Source organism: Erithacus rubecula (assembly GCF_903797595.1).
Source record: "Erithacus rubecula genome assembly, chromosome: 3".
Taxonomy (NCBI): Eukaryota; Metazoa; Chordata; class Aves; order Passeriformes; family Muscicapidae; genus Erithacus; species Erithacus rubecula.
Genome location: NC_136689.1, coordinates 78,768,230 through 78,786,793, shown reverse-complemented (window position 1 = coordinate 78,786,793; position 18,564 = coordinate 78,768,230). Strand labels below are relative to the sequence as shown.

Below are 18,564 nucleotides of genomic sequence, written 5' to 3'. Positions count from 1 at the left end.
CAAACAAAGAATGAAGGGAAATAATAATGAATCTAGCATAATAAGTGCAAAGACATAATGACAGAGGCCAGAAAAGAATTCAAGGAGGAGGTACTTTGTGAGGCTAAGGCTAAAAGCTAATATGCAGTCCTACTTCAAGGACATTAGTGGCAGAAAGATTGTTACGGAGTCTATAGACCCAGAATACTTTGAAGGCATACAAAGGATATTTAGAAATGACAAGACCATAGCAGGCTGTGTTAGTTGAAGACATGATGGCACAAATGGATAAAAAGAGAAAAAAATGTCACCAAAGAAAGTAACTACAGAAGCAGAAATAAGAAAACTAATACTAGTGACAGACCGCTTCTTGCTTAAATTTACCTTCCTGTCTGAAGCCTGGAAGATCCTAAGTGTGGCATCACTTTTCAAAGATACTTCAGAAGTTATGGGGTACTAAAAAAATGAGCATGACATCTGAATTGGGCAAATCAGGGAAATCATAATAAAGCATGAAATTAGTGGAACATGAACAAATATAGACTGCTGGAGAACAAAATTAAATGCTCTGCTTTTCTTGAAAAGGAAGCTATGAAGTTATCAGAACCTCTGAAGGAGTCAGCAAACTTACGGATACAGGTGGTAGGTTGATGCAGTTTACTTGGAATTCAGAAAGACATTTCACAACTACCTCAAAGGAATTATTCCCTCTTAGGAGACCTGCAGCCACAAGTTAAATGAAAATCTATTATGCTTTCACAGATAATTAACTGCTTAAAAGATGGTAAATGGAAGAGAGAAATAAATGCTCAGTTTTTTACAGTGAACAGTGTGCAACATGGTCTGTGCTGTAAGCCTGTGTGGCTGAACTGATACAACAGCAGGAAAAGTACTGTAGCTAAGATGGCACTAAGTGCAAAAAATAGAAACCAAATCACTGGAGAGTGTGCTGCAGAGGGAGAAAAGAAAAGGGTGAGTATAAACTTAAAACAGCACATGCTCTTTATCAGCCTGGGACTACAGGGAGAATGCAGTTCTAAGAGCTAAACTCATCAATAAATTTCCCCCAAAAAAGGCAAAAGATTTGCCACAACAAGCAAAAGATTAATAATTCACTTTCATCTCTAGCTGCCTGACTGTATTGGACAAAGATCTGCTGTAGTTTTAGAAAGGACAAATACTTCTGTAAAATCTTGCACTCTTGTTATTTAGATTTTCCTTTGTTCTCCACATTTCATACCACCTGCATCCCACAACACAGGAAATTCTGCTCATATATATTTTTCTTCCTATGAAGTTTACAGCAACATTAGCTAGTTTTCTTGGGACTATAATGGAAAGCCATATATCTCTTTACAGATTGGGAATCTCATACTATTATACTTCCTCAGTTTTACTTAGAAAACTAACCAGCAAATAAAACACCAGTCATTGTGAAAACAAAGGAAAGAAGTGAAAAGAATTCTCTAACTAGAGATACCAAACAACACTGTATTTTTTACTCTGTTATCAAAATTACATTCATATGACTCCCAGCAGGATTTTTGATGGATTAATTCCTATAATCTACCAGTTGCTTTTTTTCTTGCATTCTGTGTAATGGATCATTTTTATACTTCATACAAAATTGCTGATGATAGATTTCACTGTATGTCTAATACTCCTTTTAGCCCTACATTTCAGAAGAAGATAATATGCACTGCTATTTCTTCTTTTTCTAAGTACTTTAAAACTCTTTAACAAACTATTCATTCTGCCAAGCTATCTCACAGAAATACTTCAATATGTGCTTTGGGATTCTGGATCAGCTTTTCAGTAAGGGATAAGATACACAAATTAACTATTTTTAATAGGGAGCTTAGTGTCTTTGCAAAGAGGTTTATGTGCTCCTATATGAAAATATACAGTATACTTCTAGTTTTGTGAAAAACTGCCTGAAAATTTCAGAAACTTCTGAATGAATCTCTTTTCATGCTTTAAATAGAGTGAGCATATTTCGGTTCAGCTTAAAGCTGAATTATAGGTTTTCTAGGTAGAGAAACAGCCAGATATATTCTCTGGATTTCTACTTGCTAATGTCATCCAAAGCTATGAAAATACTTAGCTAAGTCAGGCACTGGCAAGAGATGTGGGTCTATTGACTAACTGTCATATTTTTCATGGAGTTTATACTGAGGGGATGGGGGCAAAATAAACTCAGCTGCGAAAAATGAAATTTTTGCAAGTGTATATCCACAGTGGTATGGCATTACCAGAACAGTAAATTGACTAAGCCACATACAGTGTCCTCAGAAACACCAGCATATAAATGGCATTTTTATAAAGAATCCTGGAATATGCCACTACCTTCATGAACTGAAGGTGGGGCTGCTTTTGAGCAGCAGAGCAGTAACACAGAAGAGTGCTGAGCACTGCACAGATGTTGGCTGAGTAGCAGTCTGGTATCTGACCTGGTGCCTGGCAATCCAGCCTGTGTAACTGGCAAAGTATCTGCAGCACCACCAGTCAGCTCTGCTATTGTGGGTGGGGTTTTTATCCACTTTTCCTTCTGGAGATCAATTTAAATGACAAAGAGATCAAAGAGAATCTGTCCTTGCTCTGAATCAGCTGAAAAAATACAGGTATAGTTTACAGCTGCTTTTCTCCATCTGGAGCCACTCTGACAAGGCAAAGGAACAACTGCATTTTGGGGCTGACCTATTTCTGGACCAGACCCAGTCTATGTAGGGCTATCACAAATTTCAAATAATAGATTAATGAACACCTATATCTTTTCAAGGTAACTGATCTCTCATGCTAGAAATTGTTATAAGTAACAAGGTTGGAGATTTTCATAACATAAACTGAAAAGCCTGTTTTTATGACTTCAGCTTTCAGATGTTTCAGATGAAATAAGTATTGTTGAATTATAAAAACTCTGTTCTGGAATGATTAATACTTTCATTTTTTGCTGCATTTCTCTAGCTGAAAGAAATATGCAGCATGATGCTGCTTTCAAGTTACAAAAGGGGTCTTGATAGGGTGACTGTGTCATTTCATCCTGCCCTTCAACCTGCAAGGACAAATCACTGTGTATTCTGGTAAATGAGCTCAGTGTTTGCATGAGTTTATATTCTCAGACAAGAAGAACACAATCCCATTGACTCGAGTATTCAAATCTAAATATTATTATTTCAGAATGCTGCAACAGGCTGAGTCACAACATCCTGAGATACAAAATAAGTTATAAATAAACAGAATTAAAATGTATGTTTGCCTTTTTTAAGGCTTGTGAATATATTTGTTCAAGATGAATGTTAGATGCTTTGAATAACTAAATGCCTTTTATTTGGTGGCTGCAGTATTAGTGCTGAAGTATTCTAAGTCAACAACTTAATGTGCAAAGAAGAATGGAATTAACCAAGGAGGGAGGAAAAAAGGGAAGTTTTGATAATTCCATCAATAAATATTCAGAAGTTTTAAAATTATTTCTCAGCTTAATATAACTTGTGTAAGAACAGGGCTGCCTGACACTATTTTCAATGAAAATTAAAATCCTACCACAGCCAAATAAATTAAAAATTACTATCATGCCCTGAGACTAAGTAAAAATAAAACCTGGCACATAAATAGAATTAATTTGGATGGAGTTCCATTTAATTGCACTCAGATGGCCAAGGACTGCTGTCAGTCAGCTCAGCTAACAAATCAGTCTCGCACCCTTCAGGAGCTGCTGCATTAGTGAAGCTATAAATGGCAACAGTGCATATTATTTATCCAGACTTCATCCATCCCACAATTTACTGAGGTCAAATTGAAGAATACTGAAAGAAAACTCTGCTTTATGTTAAGGTCTACATGTGAGCAGATTTTTGGTATAAAGTGTGTAAACACAATTACTGTGTCTGCATTGTGCCATTTTAAGTACAGGTGACCAAACCTGAATGGAATAAAATTAATTAGAGGGACAATTTGTTGCAAACTGATTCAACACTCCCTTACGAAGAGGAACATTGGAAATGCCATTCTAGATCAGATATGCCTTCCCTGGTTAATGTCAAAAGGCATTACAGAAATAAACAGAATGCAAAAAGCACAACTCTAAACCTCATTTTTAATATTCAGGAAAAATATTTAAAATTTTAAAATTTGATTTACTATGCTAACAAAAATCTGATTTTTTTGTCTATTCTAATTCTACTTCATCTTGATATCCTACACAATTTTAGTTCTGTGGACTTGTATTGCTTCTTAAGATTTAAGCCCCAACAATTTCTTGCAACAAGTTACATCATTTAACAATGCCCTGGATAGAAATTAATTCCCTTCATTGGCTTCCCATTTCCTTAAAACTCAGTATACTGCAGTACAGAGTACACAGAAACCCCAATGTTCCCTCTCCAAAGCTGTCTTTAATTTATATATTAGTCCTTCATACACTAGAACCCTGCATACTGTGATTTACAAGAATCCCAATCTTTTCCCTTTCTTTGGAATGCTTTCCTGAGCTCAGCCCACTTCCACCATGGCCCATATCCTTTCAGAACTCTAAGAATGGCTACAGAACAATTTTATGTAACTGCTCTACCAGCTTTCTGAGATAATTTTCAATGTTATGCTTCATGCATCCCTTTGTCCCATTTTGATTGCAACTGTACAAGGATGTTTGCTACTGAACTGACTACAGTAAAATTAAGGTTTCTCCACACTTAACAAAGACATAGCTTTGCAATGGAAGAAACTTGAAATCTGTAGATGAAATCATAATGAGCTTTCATGACTTCAGTCATTGACACAAAGCTGTCAGATAAATTCAGCTTAGAAATAACTCAATTTTGAAGATAACAGCAATGTTGGAGAAATCACACTATTGCAATGCATGAAACAAAAACTATGATTTTATCAGGCTTCAGTCCAGACTGCTACAATCATCTCTTCTGAGATTAGTTTATACATGAATCCCTAGACTAGCTTTTTGGTCTCCCTTGGGAATATCTTGCTGAAACTTCCTAAATGCTAAGACTAAATTTAATTTTTTTCACCCCTGCACAAACATTCTGGCTTATAGCTAGAATCATAAACAATTCCCACACCAGGGTCATTCTCCTGTCTTGTTTCTTGCTGTGCTTCAAGGTGAAAGCAGGAGATTCTGTTAAGTTGATGACTGCAATTATGATACAAAACTCCTCATTTCTATTACTTCACCCCACAAAGACATCTAATGACTCCTATATGACATGCCAATCAACTTTTGCATCGATGATGCCCCAAAAGTTCAGGTCACCAGAAAATACAATCCAAATTTTTTCCTCCAAAATGTCTAGAAGCACTTGCAAATAAAAACTGTCTTAATGAATTCCTTTAGGAAATCCAGAGCAACCTTCCAATAATCTGATGTTTCTCTTTCTAGGACAAATCACGAGTATGTCCTGTGGATAAAGATGAATAAAGCTAACATTGATGGAACAAAGACGTATAAACTATATAATATAACTAATATTAACTCTATGTAACCCCTCTATCATGAATTTAATATAATTTACTTTGAAGCTGCTCCATTTTGATTGTCAGAAACTCCTTTTTTCTTCTTAAAGAACAATATCAGAAAGATATGAAGTGGTCTATATTAGTAATATCCCAATGGACTGAGCTGCACTTTCCATTTACAACAGAATTACATTTTACCCTGGAGTTGCTCAGCAATTTGAAAATCAGAGATCAGGTGAAACAGCCTGTCTTTTCTCTATAGATTGTTTATTTTACTTAAATTTGGTTTACAGGTTTACTATCTTTTTCTCATTTTAAAAACAAAACATAAGAAAAAATACCCTGTATTAAATAATTACAGTTTTAGTTGTTCCAAGAGCTCCAGGATACTCCAGAACAGACCTTTTTTTTTTTTTTTTAAATATATATAGCTCTCCCTGTTTATGTAAATTCTCATTTCATGGAAATACTACTTATGTACCAAGTAAAGCCACACAATGCATACAAAAAAACTAGACCCACAAGCACTGGAAATAAGGAAGCCTGATTTCCTGTAAGTTTATATTTCAAGTTTTTTAAGTTGATCCATTAAATGCTCCCAAATTCTCCCTTCCCAATCTCCTGCCTGTAGGATTTAGCAGTCCAACTGTTAATTAAGAGATGCAGTGTCTAGTCCCAAACAACATGTGTGCTGATATGCACACTCATTGACCAGCACCTGACACCACTTGGACCAAGCAATGGACTCAGCTGCAAATCTGTCTCTCAATGTAGAGACTAATTTCATTTTGTTTTCCCTCTACTGGGCCACTTTTTCATGCAACTTGACCAATTCCATGTTGTCATCTAAGGTCACTCTCCAATCAACCATATTTGTAATGGGGGAGTAGGTGTCTTACTTATGAGCAGAAGAGTAAGAATACCTGACAGACCACAACATGATCCTGTAAGCCCTAGTACTTGATAAAACTAAGCTAAAACTATGCCATCTACTTTTTTTTTTTTCTTGGTTTTAGTATTCAGTGACAGTTATGGATTACTTTTCAGAGATAACTGAATGTTTTAGGTCCAGAGCAATAAGAAAAACTCAAGCTCCATGAAGCACAACTCCTTAGGAAATATCCTCCAGTTTCAGGTTTTTTTCAGTAATTCAATTTAAAATTAGTGCAACACATTCAGCATCCGAGCTTCTTTCTTCCTATTTTTCTCCTTTTTTATTCCCATTCAAAACTTATCCAGTCAAAAGAAAGCAGTTCACATCTCTTAATGGGGAGTCCTTGAGCCCAGCACTGTGCTTGCTGGGCACACACTGAAGGGGCTTTCAGGTCCTTTTTCTGTGGTTATCAGAGGCAGCAATGTCCATAACTCCACCACAGGGCCCCACAGAGCTGGGGGTACAGTATTACATCTAAATAACGATTATGGAAAGGACATCTACAGCATAAGAACTGCTGAAAACTGCAACAAATGGCAGTACCTAAGACAGGACACACTCCAGTGTGCCTGGTGTTTTAGGAAACAGTGGGACAAACTCTGGCTGAAGGAAATCTGGGATCCCTAACTGGATGAAGGCACTTGGCTGTCACTTGACCTTGAGGCACACACTGGCTGTTGCCATTTACCCAAAGCCCTGAGAAAGCTTATGCACACTTACACTAAAATTTGTTCCCTATGTTTTTTTAAGTAAGATTTAGACTTCTGGATCAAACATTCATCATCTATATGACAGATACACATATGTCCAATACAAAGTTCTTGAATATGTTCCTTTTGGCAAACCCCTATAACTAGATTTGAAGGAGATTTCAAATCAGATGGCATTGGTCCATGAAAGAAGTTATTTTGCATGACCTGGAAGTCCCTGAAAAAACTTGCTACAGGAATCTCAGAACAGGACTGGAGTCAGTGTCAGTTGTCACAGGTTGAACTGAATAGTGTGAATAGTTACCTAGCAGGTAAAAACATATTTCACAGCTTTAAGTTACTTTAAAAATTACATTTCTCAGAAAAGGGATGCTTCACACTATTCTATGAAAGATAGAAAATAATTTACAGTTTAGCCTCTTTTTCAAAATTAAATATTTGAAACTGCAAAATGATTACTGGATGTGTGCCCAAATACCACCTTAAACAGCTCACATTTGGATACATATGCCTGTCAGTTCAACCAGTTTATATTTGACATTTACCTTGAACATCAATGCCAAGCTGGTAACTCACTTTACTGGCCAAGGTAAGCTGACAGGTACCACTGATCAATATGTTTAAGCATTTTCTGAAACTATTTATTATGATTTTGGGGTTTTTTTTTGGTTTTATGCTCTTTAAATAACTTGTTATTGCTTACAATTGCAGTAGCATGTGCAACATCAAAAGAAGAGAGGTTCTACTTTATTAAACTTTTAAAAGGCAATAAAACACCCCAAAACAATTAATAGCCAATGGAGTTTGCATTACAGAAGAAAAAAGATTGGAAAAAGGAAATGAGATTGTAGGAAATCATCACATAAATATAACAATTTCTTATATATCATGCTTGTGGGATTGTTTTGTGGGTTTTTTTTTTTCTTAAGTCAAATGGAAACTTAAAAAAGAACTACAAAGAAAGTAGAATAAAAATTGTATTTTCTGATCACTTTTCTGGACTAGAAATTCCAAACCTTTTTTTTTTTTTTTTATAGCAAAACACAGCATGCTTTGTTTTGGTATGTGTAAAGTACATACATTTTACCAGACTCCCACTACAAAAACTAAGATTAATGTACATGTTAGTGTGACTGAAATGGGAACACAGACAAATATACACATAAAGCACGTCACCCAACTGAAGCCTCAAACAAATTCCTCATTCTATTAATAATTCTTTTAAAAAGTTATTGTTTTATTACTGGCCTGAGGCAAATTCATGTGAGATTATGCTTCTCAAGGGAAAAGAAGTATTTTCTGATGGAAACATACAGCTTATCTGAGTATGCTGTAAAATCTGAAGATGTTGGTCCTCTGAGTCACATTAGCACAGTCCAGAAAATTCCACAGTTCCTTCTCTGTATCACCTGCTTACACGGGATTAATACCTGTTTTGTGATCTGCTAAAGCTTTCTATTACCAGATTTTAGCTGCTCTTAAATTTGGTTGTGATGGTTCTATCTCATTAGACAATTTTAAGAACTCTTTAGTAGTTTTGTTTTACTTAAAGACTTTGACAGGTCCTTATGACTCCAGATTTTCATTTTGAACTTCATCTTTTTGACCTTTATGAGTCTCTGTGGTCTAATTCTCCTCTATCATATTGATTTATGGTTTTATATATTCAGTGAAATGCCTTCAGTTCTAATTCTCTGGCCATCCATTTTCATGTATTGAGTGCACTTAAGCAACAGATGCATCTTTAAGATACCATCATGGTTTTATCTCTGTGGAATACTTATATGCATCAACAGATTTATCATTATTATTTTATAAAATAAGTTGGAAATAATGGCAGGGAATAGTGAGTCCTGAGAAAAAATATTCAAGTGGCTTGGCTGATATCTGCTATAAGACAGATAAAGTCAAGGAACCATCTGATGAGAAACATGCAAAAAGAAAAGCACAGGCAGTGGCTGCCTGCTGTGATATTGCAGCCTAGGAGCAATACAATCAAACTAAAAGGGAAAAACACTGTTCATTGAAAATTATGTGGTATGAATCATTAGGCGAACACAGACAATAGCCACTAATATGGTAAAAATTGCAAAATAAGGACAGAAAAATAGATTAGCATTGGCTATACTGCAGTCTCACAGCCAGGTTGCAGATTGGAAAACAGAAGAGGCAGGTTCTCCTAAGAAATTAAATCTGGTCCCCTGACACTGCTGGCAAGTATATTGTAAGACTCCCTTCCTTAAATTTTATAAAAAACAGGTTTTATTGTTGTTGGGTTTTTTTTCCAAAATTCCCTAAAAAACAAAAAATTGGCACATTTAAAAGGGGTCTGAAGACAACATTTAATCCATCCTATACCTCTGATGCATCAAAAATTTCTTTTCATTTCAAGAGGAAATGAAGCCTAATATAGTTACTATCTTCTTAAGTAATAAGTTCTCCAGGCCTCTACCCTTTTTTCTTCTCTTCACAAAGACACTGAACTATTCAGCTCCAACTCATGCTGCTCAAATGTGAAAGTTTTGAAGAGTTCATCCTCACTGAAGAAGGTAAATCAGAAACCTGGAGATTCTCGTTACAATTCAAAGTTATCATTTAATGGTAGAGAGAACCAGGCACTTTAGATCCCTGAGTCTACTCCCAACTATGCCCTTAATTCACCTAGTAAATATTTGGGTCATAATATCTTTTACTCCAGACAAAAAAAAAAACAGTAGATAGTATAGATTACTACCACTTTCACTGCAACACTTCCTGAGATTTTTTAGCTTCTCAAGTACTCAGAGATATTCAGGATAAAATATTTTTGAAATAAACTAAATTCACTAAATATCTTATGCAGCCTAAGGTGAGTATCACTATAACCAGTAAAGAATGGAAAATAGTAGCAAGAAGACACACTAACTTCTCCATTATTCACTACAGTAAAAATCTGTAATTCCAACTGTTTGGAAAAATACATACTTACTACAATAAAACTGAAAATTTGGTTGAAGCAGAAGCACATCTAACAAGTTTCATATCTGTGCTCCTCACTCATAAGACTATATTAATATAAATATTTAATCCATTCAACAGTTACAAGAAGGCATAAAAATATTTCTACTAGCACCTTCTTAGATTAATGAAACAAACTGAGAAGAAATAAGTCCTTTTTCTCCAGCTACACCTGGTGACTAGGCCCTGCTATGGCTGCAAAGCCTCTGAGTCAAAGGTTCAAATTCAGTGAAATTTAAACAGAATACAGCCTTTATACCACAATCCTTTGTCTTGCAAGAACACCAGGGTTTACAAAGGATTACTACACTGGATGGGTTTTCATTGGTGCCTAGGTTTTAGCAAGACAACTATATACTCCAAAGCTTGAAACCATCAACACAATAATTTTCTAATAAAAAAATTTCCAGAACATTTCCATAGCTGAACTGGTAACTATTCTGTGGTGCAGCAGAGTATGTGCTAAGACTGTTAATAAATTACAAACCCCAGTACCATTAATCTCAAATTAGTTATAATAAGAGATTTTTACAGTAAAAGTTTTCCTACTTTCCTCATAGAGCTTTCCAAGAAAATTAGAGTCACATATTTTTGATTTAAGACAATGGGAAGATTCTCTGCAAAATAAAATGTCCTTATATTTCACAAATATTATTATAGGATAAATAGGAACAAATGAGGGAGAAAACCTTCATACTGTGCTCTCTTCTTGAGAATCAGGAAAGTTTAACAATAGATCTAGACCATATGTCATCTTTTTTGGTGAACCATCAGAAGAGCCAAGTATTTTGGAAAACTTGATAGAATTCTAATTCTATTGGGTTAATTCTTAAAGTTCAACTGAAATAAAAGAACAACCCTCTTGGATGTTTTTAATCTACTGAAAATGCAATTCTATCATCAGAATAAATTTTAAAAACAGAATAAATCCTGGGAAAATGCACAGAATTTTCAGATTAGAAAAAGGTAATAAATTATCCTTTCTTTAGTATTGAATTACTGCCAATCTAACAAGCAGACCACAGATTATGACAAATCTCAGAATTAGGCCTCTCTCAAATTAAGATATATAAAAATTGATTTAATTGTGAAAAGAAAAAAAAATATTCTACCTTTACCTACCCACCTGTATTTGTTCAGATATAAGACAAATCTCCTACATGTTTTCCCATATATTTCTCTTAATGAACAAATAAACCACTTCTATTCATACAAATCATCCCACTGTAGATTCAAAGCCTGACAGCTGCTAACCTGCTGCTGTGCCAAGATCACTGCTGCTATCCAATCTCACCTCAGCACTTTGCTGGTGCTTCCATGTATTCACTGCATTTAGATGTGAAACTTAGCTCTTTCTCTGCTATACAGAACACTGGAGTCCTGGGCTCATAGCCAGGATTCCTTTGCACTCTGATGATAAAAATTAAAAACCACTATAAACGTGCAATGACACATCTGTACCAACCTGGTCTCAAGAAGCTTAAATTCTAGATGATACTGTCAGAAAGCCGAATTATATATATTTCAGATTGACAAATTTTGTGGATTTCAGCACACACAAGCAGCACAGAGAGAAAAAGAGTCTGGTGACTACTCGTATTTGGTGTTGAGCATACAGATATATATAGATGCATTATGGGTATAGAGGATTTTTGTTAGGACAGGTGGAAACGGCTTCAAGTTTTGCCAGAGGAGGTTTAGATTGGATATTAGGAAAAATTTCTGCACTGAAAGGGTTGTCAAGCACTGGATCAGAGTTCCCAGAGAAGTGGCAGGGTCACCAACCCTGCAGGTATTTAAAACACCCGCAGATGAGGCACCTGGGAGTATGGTTCAATGGAGGAGTTGGCAGATCTGGGTTAATGGCTGGACTTCACAACCTCAGAGATCCTTTTGAACTGACATGATCTTATGATTCTGTGACACAGAGACATCTGTGGCATGTGGCCCTAGATATCTGATGAAGAGAAAGCCTGAAGCTGCTTACCACGCCGCAGCCAGGACAGTCAGGACCATTTTCACAGGTCCTGCGCCGTGCCTGGATCCCTCCTCCGCACTGAGCCGTGCAGCGCTCCCACGGCCCCCAGCCCGTCCAAAACACGTGGGGGGGACACAGCAGATGCTCGTTGCAGTACCTGTGAGAAGAGAAATAAGGAGGCAAAGAATCTATTCATTATCAAGGCAAGACCTCCCCAAAAACCTCCCTCATTTGCATAATGCAGATAAATATTTGTACAGAGAAATATTTCATACAAAGAGCCTCTCCCTACTCAACTAACAGTTGTCATACTTCACACAGTGTCTAAACATTTGAATGAGGTTTTTTAGGTTGCAGTTGTGTGGGTGGAGCATTTGTTTGCTTTACTCATTGACTTTATACATTCCATGCAATGCAGCCACACGATTGTGCTGCGGTCACGTAAGCAAGATTGCAAACTACTGTATTACAACCAGTTGTGGCTATCCCTCTGTGGCAGTCAACCAAACAGAAGGCAAACATCATGCAGGCAGTCTTTTATCTGTCTCCAGCTAAGAATTGATTAGGATCCATCTCTCATCTTCAGATAGCTACACTTGCTTTTTGCTTTTCATAGTGTCTCTGCTTCTATGGGCAATATAAAAGCAAAAACATTGATTCTAGGCATAAAGAACTGCACTTGCTTGCAATGTTACTACTTTATCTTTTAAAGAGTGTTTTTAGCTATTATAATCTTTGAAGGATTTTCCTGTAGGCTGCAAATTGATTCAGAGGCCTAGTAGGTTCTTGAGGGAAGCACTATTAAGTTGTCATTATTGTAACAATACATTCAGACATGTGGGAAGGTCCCAGCTTCAGCTGAATGTTTTCAATTTTTGTAGAAACCTTAGATTCCTGATTTTTTGAGTATGCCATCCAATAATTCTAGCCATAGTATATGCTGCTTTTTAAGGAAACTCTACACAGGTCCAAAGGATTTGGGCCATCAGCAACTATGACTAGGGGCTCTCTAAGAGACTAAGTTCTTACTTAGATAAAGCAATCACACACTATAGCCAGGAAACAGACAAACCTGAAGAAATTCTCTGAGATTTTATGGATGCATCTGGGTAGCTCGTATCACAATACTGACTGAATGAACAAATCAATCTGATAGAGTATTTCCTCAGTTTTACACCAATCATTCAAAATCCAATGTCTTCTTGCCCTTCTAACAAGTTTTCATTTTCTGGCACACTTCGACACTAAAAACTGACTCTAATACTCCAGTTATTAATTTTCTACAAAAGGAAAAATGACAGTATGAACAGTTGTCATTTTCAACAAGAAAAAAAACAACAGTTTTTTTGGTTTTTTTTTTTCCATAAAGCTTCAATATCTGCAAGCTCTAATTCTCCTTTATCCTTATTTATAAAGAATTTTAACATTTGGAACTCTGTGGAGAGAAAAAAGTAATGCTGGTGGTATAAGTAACATATGAAAGTAGATTTATCACATGTGCTGGAGCCTAAAATTCAAATTTTGTCCCTAGGTCTGGGTAACTCCATCAAAATCTAAGGATTGGGAGTGGGGTTAATAGGGGAGTGACATCTAGTTTTCTGCTTCTGTAGAGTTACAGAAGTTAGTAAAATTATTCATAGCTTGTATTGACCTTTTCTCTGGAAACTGAGGAAAAATTGCACAAACCCTCAATATTTATGAATCTGGTGTCAGAATTCTTCAGTGTGTGATTTTGGTACACACATTACAGTTCATATTATGACATCATTAAAGAAACACAGGAATGTTCTGTGCCTGGGTATTCTTCCCCCAGAACTCCAACTGCACACATTCTTTGTCACATGCAGTCATTTATGTGAATGTGTGTGATAGTTTCTTCTAGATCATTTGTTGAGAATGTGTAGTCAATAAAATATAAATGTAACATCAGCATTTATTTAGTTAAATTAGCACAAACTTTGCATAATTTCAGTTCTTAATGAAGATATGTTAAGTTAATTTGGGAGACACACTGAAACTAGAGTAAATCTGCCATGAAGTTGAGAATTACCAATATTCAGCCATGCAGAATAAAATTAAGGAACTTGTCGTGCCTTAAAATGAAGGTATGTACACTGTAGATATCTAAAATTGAAGCAGTCATCTAACTTGAGCAACAGCTCATGGAAAGAAACAGCCCAGTTAAAAATATGGTTTATGTTACCCTAAAGCAAAAGTCATATAAATGCATCCTTCAATTTGCAGATTGATTTTCTTATATATATATAAGTGCTATGTGGGAGACAGACATCTAAGCAGCCATTAAAGGCAATGGAAATGTTGTCAATACAAGCTAGGGAGACCAGAATGATTGATTTGAAGAAGTCAAAGAATATATAGCAAAAGCACAAAAATTACTGTCTTCCACAGCCTGTATTGACTAAATTTGTACAGACCACAGTGGAAGTTCAGACACCTGACTCACACATAAACATTCGTGAATACCTGAAGTTAGTTATGGCAGGTCTCACTTTGAGACAGTCATGCCACAATGCAGTGGCTCTTCTGGTGTCTATGTGCCTGACCTACTACCCTCTCACTTCAGTAGGAAACAGAAAAGAAACCTAATAACAGTGACCCTTCACTGTAAGCACTTCAAAGGGCTGGCAATTCTGTTAACCAACACTAATTAAAGATGCCGCTGAAAAAAAGCCCTAAAATCTCTATGCAAACTACTTCAATTCAGGAAACAGCTTTGGATTTGTTTTTATTTTTTTAAGTCAACACAGTCAATTTTTCCCTTTTTTTTTCCCAGGAAAACAAAATGAAAAAAAAAAAAAAAAAAAAAAAAGAACAAGCAAAAAAAACCCAGCATAGTATACAAGTAGATTCTTATTTCAATTTCAGCCAACCAGCCTCTAAAAACATCAGGTATGTTTTCACAGCTAGATACATCCCTGCAATTGATCTTTGAGAACTGTGCTACAGCATGGGGATTTGAGCCAAGTTTCATTATATCTGTTCTTGGCTGCATTTCAAGTCACTCAGCAATCCTTTTTCCCTTTTGCTCTTTCTTCCCCTCTTAATTTTGTTCTCAGGACCCACAGGGCTAACGTTTTACAGTAATTCAACAAAACATGCAATTCAAGAAACTTGAATCTGTGAAACCACTGCCCTCTCCCCTAACCTAACTGCAGTGAGGTCAAAATGGAGAACAGCCTAGAGAAATGTGGGTTTTGTACAGTGACCCTTCACATATCTCTTGAAGTGAACCCAAGTTCAAATGCCCTAATAAAGGAATTGTCATACTGGGGGAAGGGTGAACATCCTTGGTCCAGTTGCATCCACAGCTATTAGTGCCTACTGCAAATTTTACAACTACACTTTCAGTGCAACTGGCATTACTATTCTTGTTTCTATAAAGATCTCAAGCTTAAGTAAGACATAAATTTATTAAATTTATTTCAGTGCTGCTGCTATCCAGCACTGAGTAGTACAGGCTAACTGCATGACAGTTACAAATATGCCCTTTCTATTCCACAGAGAGATGTTATTTAAACACTTTGTAATTTTGAACTTAAACTAGGTTATACTACCATGTGTTTAAGGAAAACAAACCAAGCTTCTTCCCTACCTGCCCCTTCCTGTGCAGTGTATTGCTCTGTGGTGGGTAGCACTGATCACCAGCTGGTGATTTACTGGGATGCAGATTTTGGGATACCAAAGCTGATGGGAATGCCATATTTCTTTAACTGAAGGCAGGCACATGACATGCACATGCCTTACTGGATTGAGATTGTTACACTGACAGAAATACCATCCAAGAGACTGTGGAAGGTGGCATGTGGTCCCAGGGGCTTCTTTCTGGAAGAGGAGGGAGCAGAGAAAGCAAGGAGGGTGGGAACAGACACTTCCCAGAAGACAAGATATCCATGGGAGTGCTAGCAAGCCTAAAGCCTTGTGGTGCTTAAGCTGCTCTGCTGAAGTGAACTGGGCTTGTTCACAGTGCTCAGAAACAAGCAGTGCAACATAGAGCAGGCACTTGACTCTCAGAAGTTCCTCTTTCTCATGGAAACAAGCCCAAAAGCTGAATGTTTGAGAACAGTGCACAAAATAATGTGACAACATGTTCTGCTTCTAATTGTTTTATACATCCCAAAATATCCAGGGCTTTCAAACATTTACTCCTTGTCTGCAGCCAATTTACTTTTCTAATTGCCATGGGGTTTTTTTCTATTCTTTCCTGTGTAATAAAAGATAAGTGCATCCACTGAAAGCAAGGGATTGTCATTTTAATGCCCCTCATTTCTGCACAGATAGGAGGGGGACCAGTGGACTTAATGAGGCCATATCTACAGCATCTTCCACAGAAAGGATAAACATTCTCACTCTATGATATTGTCAAGACAGGATACTACAGACTTTATAAACTAAGATCTAGAGAATTTCCAGCAGTGAATATTTCTTATACAGGAAAAATCAGAAAAATTAAGTCCCTAAGGAATTCATCAAGATGTCTTCCATCTGGAGTTTTAACTATAAAATTATTATCTGATTAGAAAATTTTATTGAAATGCTATTTTTACTCCCTCTCCATATTCTGTCTAAATGCACATTAGCTGCACTTTTGACCTACTTCTACAAGGGGTATTTGCTTTGTAATATGAGTATTTGCTGTTATCTCTCAACTGCTTTCCCCCCCTTCCCACACACCCCTTTAGCAGCAGAGCATGAAACAGTTTAACCTATCTTCAATGCTTTAAATTGGCAAATATTGCCATTGATTTCAAGGGAATGGACAGCAAGCAGAGAGCTGCCTGATACATTAGCCATGATAGGATCATGGCTTTCATGAGGTAAAACAAATATATCTTAGACAAACATTTAGCTCTTAACACACGAACAAATACTCTCAAGCTGAATATGTATCCACATCTGGGGGTAAATTTACCTCAGATATACGCTGCCTTTTTTGTGTTTGCTTTCTATGGAGTTATGTACAGTATTTCTACTGAAATCACTGTTTGTTGAAATGCTGTTTCAAAGTTTGGCACGTAGATGGCTGTGGAAACTGAATCCTATATTTATACCCCTGAACATGTGAAGGTGATTAGAGTACGCACGTCTACAAAGACAAATGCACTCAATGTGTAAACCAAATTCAAATTTTTACTAACACTAAATATATATTCATTTTACATATGAGCTGGATCATCAAAAAAGTGAACTGTTAGGCTGTTTATAAACATTGGTTGATTCAAATAAGAAAATCTGAGAAGCTCCTCTTAGCACTTTGGATACAAAACCAGTAAATGTTTCCCAGGAGTTACTGCACACGTAATATTTGTTCAGCCTGCCTGAATGTTATGGACTCAAAGGAACTGTTTCCATTTGGTGCTGATGTAACTCAATGAGAGTGAAATAGTGAAATTATACTACTCTAAATGCTGGTACTCCATTGCCCTCACAGCTCAAAATAAGCTGGCAGAGCTGTGAGGACACTCATAAAACTAATGGCCCCAACCAGTTCCCCCTGGGTCCTTCACCCACACAGAGAGCTCTGTTTAACCTGATCCTAACCCTGGCCTGTGGTTTAGCTTCCTACCTGGACTTCTCTCATTGTCATGATGTCACTAGAATCTAGACTCTTTGCTGGATCTGGTGACAATCTCCAGGCTTGCCCTGTTCCCCTGCTGCGGGTGATGGGATGGGCCCTGGCTGGCAAATATCCCAGGACTTTCTGCTTTTTACAGTTCTGAAAAGATTTATCCAAGTACTTGGCTTAACACTGACAAAAATCCTGGCAAATAACTGATGCCTCATTCCTCTAGCTGCTTTAAAATTATTTGACAAAATTTCCTAACTTACCACACCCTCTGAAAAAAATATTAAAGGCACTTAAAAATAATTAAAACTATCAGGACATAAGATGGATAGTAAACAAAACCAAGCTAGAGGCAGGAAGGTCAGCTGTGGTCAAGCTGTGACTGAGAAAGGTGCAGGGCTATAGGGAGTGAAGGGTCTTTCAAACAGACAGAAAACAGTGACAGAAGAACTCTGAGAAAAAAAAGGCATCCTGCAGTAAACTCACAGGCATATTCATCCCAGATTGCTGCTGAACTGGATGGAGATAGAAAAGACAAATAAACTGCAGACTACAAAAGCAAAGTAACATAAGCTTATTGTTGCTTCAGAACTGTTGCATAAAAAATTCAATCCTTCTGGACTGCTATTATTTCAACTCATCATAAGTCCCTTTCCAGTTTGTAACTGCTTTCACAATGCACCCATTGTCTGAATGCTCATATAATTAAGAAAGTATTTCTCATGGTTTTCTTTATCTCTGTGAAACTTTTTATCAAACTTTTATTCTGTGTTAAACTAAAATGAACAATTACTATTACCAACTATAGTCCCTCACCCCAAAGTCTCTCCAAACTCAACTATTTTTTTGCATGTTTAGTGTCATTGAATTCTGCCCTGGACTGACCTCTCAGTTCAGGAAAATCAATAACTGTTAT

At 36.6% G+C, this 18,564-nt stretch overlaps 1 protein-coding gene across 2 annotated transcripts in view; it reads right to left on the bottom strand.

Moving 5' to 3' along the window:
- The window catches only part of SEMA5A (semaphorin 5A), a 304,799-nt gene that overhangs the window by 51,582 nt on the left and 234,653 nt on the right, over positions 1-18,564 (bottom strand). For both annotated transcript variants that reach the window (XM_079301152.1, XM_079301151.1), the window contains one exon: positions 12,074-12,221. In XM_079301152.1, coding sequence (XP_079157278.1) covers positions 12,074-12,221 — 148 coding nt within the window. The remainder of the gene's footprint in view (positions 1-12,073; positions 12,222-18,564) is intronic.